The sequence below is a fragment of the Mesitornis unicolor genome, unplaced genomic scaffold, assembly GCF_000695765.1.
Source record: "Mesitornis unicolor isolate BGI_N332 unplaced genomic scaffold, ASM69576v1 scaffold1163, whole genome shotgun sequence".
Taxonomy (NCBI): domain Eukaryota; kingdom Metazoa; phylum Chordata; class Aves; order Mesitornithiformes; family Mesitornithidae; genus Mesitornis; species Mesitornis unicolor.
Genome location: NW_010173747.1, coordinates 35,283 through 45,720, shown reverse-complemented (window position 1 = coordinate 45,720; position 10,438 = coordinate 35,283). Strand labels below are relative to the sequence as shown.

At 44.1% G+C, this 10,438-nt stretch overlaps 1 protein-coding gene across 1 annotated transcript; it reads right to left on the bottom strand.

The window, feature by feature from the left end:
* Window positions 1–263: 263 nt before the first annotated feature.
* Window positions 264–2,198, bottom strand: VMO1 (vitelline membrane outer layer 1 homolog (chicken)). Its single transcript, XM_010180806.1, has 3 exons — window positions 2,028–2,198; window positions 1,257–1,351; window positions 264–549 (listed from the first exon to the last, which is right to left on the bottom strand). The coding sequence occupies exons 1-3, from the start codon at window positions 2,196–2,198 to the stop codon at window positions 264–266; spliced, it is 552 nt and encodes a 183-aa protein (XP_010179108.1).
* Between the last annotated feature and the right edge of the window lie 8,240 nt (window positions 2,199–10,438).

The window sequence follows — 10,438 nt, the reverse complement described above, 5'->3', positions numbered from 1 at the left end:
GAATTTTCACAGTGATAGACCAGCAATTACATGATGTGATGATTTTTGAGAATATAATAAGCTTCAGTAACTATGACAAGCCATGCTAACATAGTGGTAGCTGTAAAAGGCATCATCATCTAAGACATTGGCTGGTACAGCAAGACGAAAGCAGTCAAAACGTTACAGGCACGTCCAGTATAAAGTTAGAGCCAAGCTTTACTGATGCTTCATTTGCTGTGGGATATGGGATGAGTAGGCAGTGATGAGTACAGAGCAAGTGCTCATTTACAGCAGAAGAACTTCACATTGTTGAGTGCTGTGTCATCCTTAAGCCCCTGTGGGGGCTCCACCTTGGTCTGGAGACCACATATGTTGCAGCTTTTGCTCCATGGGCCAAAGCTACCCCACGATAGTCCATCACCTACTAGCACAGTTGCGTCCGAGCATGTGAACTGGATGTTGTTGGCTGCTGTGTCATCACCTCCTCCTTGGGACATCTCTGTTCTCAGAGAGAAGGAGACCAGGTAGCCTCCAGGGCAAATCTGGAAGCTGGTCCAGGTACCCCATCTGGCAAAAGAGCAGACAGAGGAACATCTGGCCTCTGCAAACCACTGCGAAGTGCTTCTTCTCCTTACCCTGCTGCCTTCAAACTTAACACTTCCTTGCCCACAGCAGTGACCAGCGCAATGTCCTGCTGCAGCCTGGGGTCCCTTACTTTCTCCTTTGTTTTTTTTAATTCCCTTCCAAGGGTGTAATTTTCTCTTTATTGATATGTTATCAGAAAAACACCAGGAAGCAGGAGACTGGATAGTTACAGTTCTTGTGGAAACTCCAAGGACAGCCTGAGCACATTTTATGATGAGCCCTAAACCCATTTGACAAGTACACACCAGACAGCAGTCACTGTCATCTGGAGGTGCAGTGCTGCTTGCTACAGCAGGGCCAGGGCTTCACCCAAACAGTTTCTAAATGCATGGCTAAAAACTCCTTTTCTTGCATTTGCCCCAAGTGTTGCAAATTCCCAAAGAAGGACTCTAGCCCTAGGACTATACTTCGGGTATTCACGGTGCCCTGCAGAAATTTCAAAAGCAAACAGAAGGCAACAGTGTGAAGTAACCGTGTTTAATTACCCTAAAAATGAATGAACAAAAATCCCGAACACCTATTTTAAATTGCTTTATACTCCAGCACGGGACCCCTGCAAATGGTGACACCTATGGACATTATGTAAGCGGGTGCATGACAAACAAGGGAGAAGTCAAAGTGCTACTTACTCCCCCACCAAGGACTCGATGACTGAGTCATCCTGACAATGCAGGCGTATGCCATTCAGAGCTGTGTCGTCTCTTCCAAACTGGGCGGGCTCCACCTGCAGCAGAAGACACAAGGAGGGAGGTAAAGGCAAGGGTGAGAAGAGGCAGGAAAAGTCCTTTAAGTGCCAGTTGTAGACAGTCCCAACTCCTTTCTGTAATGAGAAAGAGAAAATATCTTGGGAAGCACACAGGAAAAGATGTCTGTCACACTGGGAAACTGCAATGTACCTATATAACCCTTCTAACATGTTCTCCATTGTGTTTCCTAACTATTTCTGACCCAACGAGTAAGGCAGAGACTCTGAGTCCCAGGAGAGATGCTGGAGGAGACTGCCTCTCCTCCTGACTCCAACAGCAGATTTTGACACTGACGTGGCTTCTCCCAGCAACATCAGCTACAGAGATACCGTGCATCTGCCAGCACAACTCTAACTAGATTGAGAGCAAACCAAATCTGGTGGTAGCTCTGTTTTTGCTGTATCAAATGGGAGACCTCTTGTCCTAAAAGAAAAAAAACCACAAATTTTTCTTTACTGGTATAACTACAGTGGCAACATTTTCTAGGCTAAATTTTCCAAAAGTCTCCTAGTTTTATGTACAGACTACCATACTCAGGAAGAGGAAAAACTCTGCAGGAAGTCCTTAGGCTCTGGAGAAGTCCCTCCTGGGAGGTGGATAGCTGTAGACCAGGATACAGGGACAGGAGATGGCTTGAACTAGGGAGAAATTTACCTTCAGAGCAAATCCATTGGCATAACCATAGCGGCAAAACCGCTTACTCCCCCACTTGCCCCAGTGGCTTCCATTAGGCACAGTAAGGACGGAGGTATATTCACGCGCCCCTGTGCCTGGAGTGCAGAGGGAGAGGAGCAGGACAAGGGTGGCTGGCATGAGGAGCTCCATCTCTTGCACTCTGCAGCTGCTGAAGGAGAGCTGCTGTACGGACAGGGGAATTTATACCCTGTCAAGGCAGCTTGCCTTTCCCCAGCAGTCCCTCAACAAACAACACAGGAACAATAGTGTCCACCTGGGCAGTGACACAGCACTTGCTGACCTGCTCACAGTGCCCATGAGGAGCTCCGTGGGAGCTCAGAGAGCTTGACAGCCAATGCGTGACAGATGCTGTGGCTGCAGGGGTATCCACCATCACTGAAGGGCCATAGCGAGGCCTGAGTACTCCTTGCAGTGCTCAGGGTGCCTGTGGAGCAACTTGGCAGAGGGTTGATATCAATCCCTGCTGCTGGCTATGCATATACTTAGCCATGGGGATGTTGTCTTTTGAGAGAAACTGTCATGAGCATTTCAGTTATTGCTAGATGTCTGGTAGGACAGGAAAAACTGTACAAAGAAACACAAGGGACCTGGTCTGGAAGAAAGTATAAGTAAACTCAAAACTTTTGTTTCCCAGCACCTTGTGCTGAATAGAATTCCTGGAAAGCTTGACATATGCGTAGGTTATTTGTGGTTTCAATGTATTTTTTTTTCCACTGTCGTATTTGACTCAATAAAAAACACTGTGCTTTGCTTTGTGACAAGCGTAACAGAAGTCAGGCATGCTGGGATGCCCACAGCTATTCTTGGGGATCACTGACATGTTCACTGAGGGAAGGTGAAAGGCAGGGTTTCTAGGAAGGTGATACTGAACTTGGGCTCACAGTCTTTGAAACATGCTTTCCCCCATGAGACCTGAGCAATCACAGTTGGTGAGCCAGGTGTGTTTGCTCAGGCAAGGTCACACTGTGGCAGCTGGGGACACCCAGACCTGCCCTTGGCTGCACATGAATGGAAAGGCATCAGAAGGATCCCCACATTCACTCCTTTATTGCTGGCCTGAAGCCATCACCCTTGGCTGCTTCACCTCTGGCAGCAGTGGTGCAGATCCACAGCCTGGCAGGACCCACCTCCCCCCAGACTCTGCTCTGATCAGGGATTCTCACCTCTTCCCAGCCCCAGAGGGAGGATCTCAGGAAGGGGTGAGCCCAGAGCAAGACAGGGGAGAGGGGTGAGGCGGGAGAGGGGTGAGGCAGGAGAGCGGTGAGAAGGGATTTGGCCATGAGAAATTACTCCTATGCACACTTCAGAGGCTCCGAAGAAAACAGAAGGGGAGGATGAGCACGCTCACTCTGGGACTTGGGAAATATCGCTTTCCCCATTCATACCCAGAGAAACTGCCTGGTAACCTGAGGTGCCAAGTGAGATGCCTTGAACTTGATTTCAGAGTACATGGCATAGATAGTACTTAGATAGCTATGTACAAAGCAGAGCTGCCATTGATTTTTGCTACCATGTAATGGTGCTTTTTGGGGGACGATGCTTCAAAAAGTTTTCTAAGATCAGCTTACCTAAAACATCAAATTAAAAATCTCAACAGTGGTGGGATCCAAACCTCTTACTGACACATGTACCCTACTTTCTCACTCCCTCTCCTGTATTTTAATATTCTTGAAATAATGGTAGAAGACAATTTTAAAGAACATTGGCAAACTGATGAATTTGATTAATAAGACTTGACTACAGTAAAATGATTATGATAAACGGTATTTCATCCTCTCATTATTCATCCAGCTAAATACCATTACTTTTGCAGAGGAGCATAAAAATGAAGCCCTTACTTTTCCGCTTTTATAAATACTTTTACAGAAGAATATAATACTTAGTACATTAATTTTATAAAATTATTTTTTATGTTAAGAAATATTTAAAATCTATATGAAACATGGAAACTAAATTTACATCTATAACATAGAAAATCATACATCATACACAATTTGCTTTAATTTATGTTGTTATTGGAAAAATTATACATTAGCGACTCCTGAAAATTAATTAACTTCTGATTTTTACCCTGAAAATACCACACACTTGGGAATACAAACTTTATTTGGCACTGTTGTATGTTGTCTTTCTCATATTCTCAGTTTCTCATATTCCTGTCTATTTTCTGCTGCCCAAAGGACAATGATCCATTGGGAGGCTTTCCAGACTGCCCAGCCTCTTCCTACAGCTTTTGCAAAGCACAGCAAACTGTGAAGTCAGGCAAGACCACACCTGCTTCAATTTTCTCCCTCCTGTTTCAGTCTCCAGCAACTCCGCTCTTTATTCACAGCCCGCGTACCTCCACCCTGCTCCTGATGGTCTATCAGGAGCTCTGCAAGCCCATGGAGATCCTGAGGTATTTCAGTGCAGTACTCTGTTTGAGTTCTGAAGATGGCCATGTACTAGGGTCATTTCTGGGTTTTAATCCTTTAAAACTGTAAGTACTGGACATTTTTGAAACATAATAATTAATATTATTTCTGTGGCAGGCACAGAAAAGCAGTTCCTTTCACCTCCTCTACTATGTGTTTTGTAGAATTCCCTGCAAAAGATTAAATATACTAATTTAGAAAAAGTTTGAAGTTTCTTTTATCAACAAGACACCTGAGGAGGAACAACCCCATGCATCACTACATGCTGGGGAACACCCAGCTGGACAGCAGCTTTGCAGGAAAGGACCTGGTGGTCCTGGTGGACACCAGGTTGTACATGAGCCAGCAGTGGGCCGTTGTAGCAAAGAAACCAAATGTTGTCCTGGGCCACATCAGGAAAAGTCTTGCCAGCAGGTCAAGGGAGGTGATCCTTCCCCTTTATTCAGCTCTGGTGAGGCCACAACTGAAGTACTGTGTCCGTTCTGGGCTCCTCAATATGAGAGGCATGGACATGCTGGAAAGAGTCCAATGAAGGGCCACAAAGAAGATTAAGACACTGGTATATCTCTTCTATGAGGAAAGTCTGAGAGAGCTGGGACTGTTCAGCCTGAAGAGAAGGCTCAGAGAGGACATCTATAAATACCTGAAGGGAGGGTGAAAAGATGACAAAGTGAGGCTCTTTTCAGTGGTACCCAGACATAGGACCAGAGTAACGGGTACAGACTGAAACACAGGATGTTCCTTCTGAACAGCAGGAAACACTTTTTTGCCCTTAGGGTGACTGAGGACTGGCACAGGTTCCCAGGGAGGTTGGAGATAGATAGTCAAAAGCCATCTGGACACGGTCCTGCGCAACTGCCTGTAGGTGACCCTGCTTGAGCAGGCGGTTGGAACAGGTGATCCCCAGAGGTCCCTTCAACCTCAACCATTCTTTGACTGTGATTCTGTGAACTGGAACAGAGATGTCAACAGGAACAACAAAGCAGGATAAACCCCCATGAAGATCATCTCAGTGTTGTGTTTGAATGAGTTGTAGGAAGTGCTGAAGGCAGCAAGTGCCCAGGAATGTAAATCACACAGCCTGGCTCTGTCAAACCTCTTTCATCTGCAGCTTGGGATGAAGATGAGACACTCCATAGGTAACTGCATCCTTCAAAAAACCACACTATCTCATGGAAACAGTGCATCAGCAAACCCAGAAATCACACCTGTTGCCAAAGAAACATGAAAGAGAAGTAATTAATCTATTTTAGTCTATGAAAGTACAACTAAGCAAAGGGTTGCATTATTTAGAAACAAGTGGGATTGTGAATAAATGTAGACATCTACAGCACATATGTCTCCATCTGAAATAATCATCATGGGCTCCTGTGGCAGATGCACCCACCCTACTAAAGACCTGAGAAAGACCCAACAAAAGCAGTGCTAAAGTTTCTGGCCCTGGTGGCGCCAGGACTGCCTCCCCCCTCACAGCTCATGTCTGGTCCACACAGTGGGGGTCAAAGGTGGGAAAGTTGGGGTCCTCAGCCAGTAGGGGCTGACATGACCATGTATTGACCACAGATCAGATTCGACCAGGGTATAAATGGGGCCCTGCCGGAGGACTCATTACAGTCGGTCTTCCTCGGAGCAGCGGGTCTGCAGTTGGGGACTCTCCTCTTGAGTTGGGACGCCACTTAAGGTAACTTCTCGAGATTGAGAGCCCTCCCTTTTTGGTGAGTGAGTGAGTGCACATTTTGGATCGTTTGGCCAGAAACTTCAGAATTCTTAACTCAGCCGTGTCTGGTAATATTCCCAACCAGCATATTGACCCTGTATTTGTTGAATGTCAGTGGGATGTTGTTTTGGTGAATGAAGTTTTGTCTGCTTCATTTCAGTTGCAGATTGAAGCTTGTTTGAGTTCATTATCTGTGTGCGTGTAGCCATTTTGGTGCAATTCCGTGACAGCTCCCTTTATAGCTGCTGAGAGAGACAATATGACGACAATAGGGAGAAACAGATACCTTCACATGAACCTCTCCCTAAAAATACCCATTCATCTCTGCTGAATACAGGGAGGCATGATCCCCATCTGGACTAGTCTTTCTTACAACCTCAGTCTCTTTTATAGACTTTAGTAGGCTAAAAACAGTAGTGCTGAATTAGAATTAGTTTTCAGTAATATGGGCAAATGTTTAAGAGAACATGAGTAATCATGTTATGTGCTGTCTGGTCCTCATTTTCTCATTTGCTAAATTGACTCAGATTAATAGAAAATAGAATAGCAGGAAAAATGCAAGTGAGAGACATCAGAAGTGAGACGAGAGTCAGGATTTTCTAGATAAATGGGAAGGGAAAGATACTTTACAGCAAACAGACTAAGTGTAGCTATTTCTCAGATGTAGGAGGAGGTAGTTTTGCCTTAGTGATGGGATGTATGGAAGTGCTGCACTCTGAGGTGGTGCTCCTCTTCTTGTGAACTTGTTTTCAGGCAGTTTCCCACCTGCCTATGACCTCCAACTTCCATATAAAACTTTTCCTTGGAAACTTAGACAATTTAGTTATCTTATCTACTAGGATGAGCATCCATTAGTGTTTTTGAACACAGAAATTACAATCCTTACAGTTTCTCATATTTTTTTATTTCTGATATATATCATACATATATTAATATCATACATATCATACATATATCAAACATAGATCAAACTTACTTCATCTATGAATTATGCAAGTCTTCTTTCTATAGCCTTATTTTTTATTTGTTCATTGTAATTCATGTTTACAATGACTAATACTGTTTTAATACATTCTTGTTGAAAGCCTAACTGCCCTACAGTGGGAGCTCTCAATTTCTTTTGGCTTCTGATTCCTGTCTGGGAGCCAGCATGCCAAAATTGCTTATTTTTGCCAGAGTGTGCCACAGAACATTCCTCTCTATAGATGAATCTGAGACATAGAAACTGAAGAAGCATAACAAGACAGCTACTCCATGTCTGCAGCTCTAGGGCAAGACCAGTCCACATCTAAGTGTTCCCATAGGATGAAGGATGCTTGTCCAATCTGTGCTTAAAAACTTCCAATGATGAACACACCACAGAACCATTAAGTAATAAAGTCTAGTGCTCAGCTGTCCTTACTGTTGGACTGGCTCTCCTAACATCTGCTGCAATGTAAAACTACTGTTTTTTCTTGTTCTTAATAATACAGTTCATCTGTTTCTTCCCTCCACAACCATTTACACATATGAAGACTATCATCACGGTCCTTTTCAGTCTCGTCTTCCTTCTAAACAATCCCAATTGTTTCAGTCCTACTGCTTATATATTTTTTTAGATCTGGTATTTTGTGGGGTTGATTTGAGGATATAATTTTGCTCTCTTCTATCAGTAGGTTCACATGTTCCTTGAATTTCATAATCCAAAACGGTACCAAGTATCCCAGCTAAAGTGAACCAAAACACCAAGAAGGATTATTCAGCGTGGCTGGAACGTTGCACTTTTGTTTATGCGTTCCAGTACAATTTCTGTCATTTTCACAACAGTGTGACAATGTTATCTCATGCTTAGGTTATGATCCACCAGACTCGGAGTTGCTACAGAGGATCCCTCCCTTTTTCCTTCATACAAAACTAGTTTCAGTATTACTTGATGTCTGCCATGCTCACAAGAACTGAAAAAAAATTAAAAGTCCACTTGTAATTGGGATCTTATTGTGATTTCCACATTCATGGGATGGCCAGCAAGCAAATCAAACGTCCTTAAGAAACCCATTGAGTGGAAAGCAAGCAGAGACCATGGATAGTAATCAAGAAATAGTTTTGCTCATGTGTCATGGTTGTTTAAACTCCTTGCACCAAGGCATTCACTTGTTTTCCTCAAGGCTGTGTTAGGGGACAGAATCAGCAGAAAAGAATGTTCAAGTAAGGTACAGAGAATAGAAGCTGAAAAAGCAGGAGTATCTGCTCAGGCAGGATTGCACAAGGGCAGCCAGGGATGGAGGGCGGTGCTGTCTGGCTGCAGCCCAGGTGTGCTGGGAGGAGGTGGAGGGAAGCAGTGAAGAGAACAGCTGGGGCCTGCAGATAAGGCCATAGCAGACAGCTCAGTCCGTTTCTACTCAGCATACAGGACACCATCAGGTGACAACAGAAACAACGGCACTGTCTTATTTGACACAGACACTTGACTCTTTCTCAAGGTTTAATTCTGCAGATGCTGTTTTCTAGACCAGTCATTATTTTTGCTGATCCCTTCTGGACTGTTCTCAGCTGGTCATACCTGTTATGAACAGCATTTGAACAGAGCCCTTTCCATTGCAGCATGGTACTGGAAAGGTGGAAGCTTTCTACCTGATTATTTAGTTAAAATGCCTGATTAGATAGCAAAGATGGGACCAGCACCTCTCTTCCTGTAGAACTGCTGCCCCACTGTCTCTCAGCTCTCATTGAAGGGGACTATTCTCATGTCAGTGTAATACTTTGCACCTGTGCTTATTCTGAATTCTATCTCCATTCTCTAGTGTCTTCAGCATCTTCCAGGTTGATGCCATCTATAAATTTAATAAGAAAACTCTCTATTCTACTGTGCAAGTAATTAATAAAAATATCAAGTAATTCCAGACCTAGGACAGTCTCCTGTGGAACATGGCTCAATATATATTTCTACAATTGGATCAGGCTTTTGATGTTTTCTACCATTGATTCAAATTGCTAATTAAAAAAAACCCTAAAACCACAAAAAAACCCAAAAAAACCCCAAGAGACAGACTCTCCTCCTGTAGTGCAGCCTTACTGACAGCCAGAGACCAAATGTCAATTTGCACCCCCTGCAAATCTGTAACTGTATCTTCAACTAAAGATTACTTCACATATGAAAACTCCAGCAACTTATTCTGAAAATGCATTAGAAAAAGGCGACAGGATTAGATGTAATCACAGCTGCAAGGCTGTTGGCTCCCCTGAACCTGGGCACTGTAACCTATCTAACATGACCAAAGCAATCCATCCTCCGCCACAGCAGAGCCCTACTGTCCTGGCTCTACATACTGCCTACACACTAGTGCATACCTGGGCTTTCTTCTCCAGTAAACCAAGTGGTTCCCTTGGTGGGCACAGGCTGCCTTCAGCTACAGCATATTCTGCATTGGGATGCAGATCAATCAGCACTACAGAGGCAGGCCAGGCCTCATCACTTGACCATGGAAAGCTGTCTGGTGCTAACAGCAATGCCCGCAAGGGTACTTCAATCTTAGAGTGTCCCCTGCGAGACCTGGGACCTCGCAACTGCTTTTGTCACTGACTTCACCTTCCCCAAGATTCTACTGGTGGACCTTGACCATCCTCCCGTTCTTTTTCTCCCCTTGTAACTGCTCTGTGGAAAAAGGCAGTGTGTGCTGTGGGTTTGGCCATGCCGGCAGTGGCAGGGTGGCGATGCACACTAGCTCAGTAACACCAAGCCAAAAAGAGCAGATTGAGCTGCTCTGGGTTAGGGGAGGAAGGAGGAAATGAAAGAAAGAAACTGTGCAAAAAGCTCTGAAAATAACATTGAATATTTGTAGATTATTTTGATAAATACCAGATCATTCAAAGTATACCTTTATTTTCGAAAAGGACTCAAATAGCAAATCCTGAGTGCAGGGGAAAGTGAGGATGACAAGAAAGGAGAGGACCATGTTCTTAACATCAAAATGTGTAAAAGTGTTTAATATATGTAAAGACATTTTTCTTATCTCAGAATTTTGTATCTCCTAAAGCAATTCAGGTGTTGGTTGAAAATACTTCAACTACAGCTTCAAGATGCTTGCTCGTAAACCAAGCAGATTGCACCCTGGCCTATGCCCAGTGCCAGGCAATGCGATGGTCTCTATCACATGATTTGACAATTTTGAGGTCACCACCCTAAGATGATGATTCATGGAAGAGAGCCCATGTTCTTACAGGAAACCCACATGTGGAATTACAATCCCATTCCACCCTGG

What these genes read in the sequence shown, in the direction of transcription:
- VMO1 (XM_010180806.1), bottom strand. Translation starts at nt 2,198, where the DNA reads ATGGAGCTCCTCATGCCAGCCACCCTTGTCCTGCTCCTCTCCCTCTGC. An exon ending in CCAATGGATTTGCTCTGAAG is followed by an intron (nt 1,352 to 2,027) that starts GTAAATTTCTCC and finishes CTTCTGCTGCAG; the next exon opens with GTGGAGCCCGCCCAGTTTGG. An exon ending in ATCGAGTCCTTGGTGGGGGA is followed by an intron (nt 550 to 1,256) that starts GTAAGTAGCACT and finishes CTCTTTTGCCAG; the next exon opens with ATGGGGTACCTGGACCAGCT.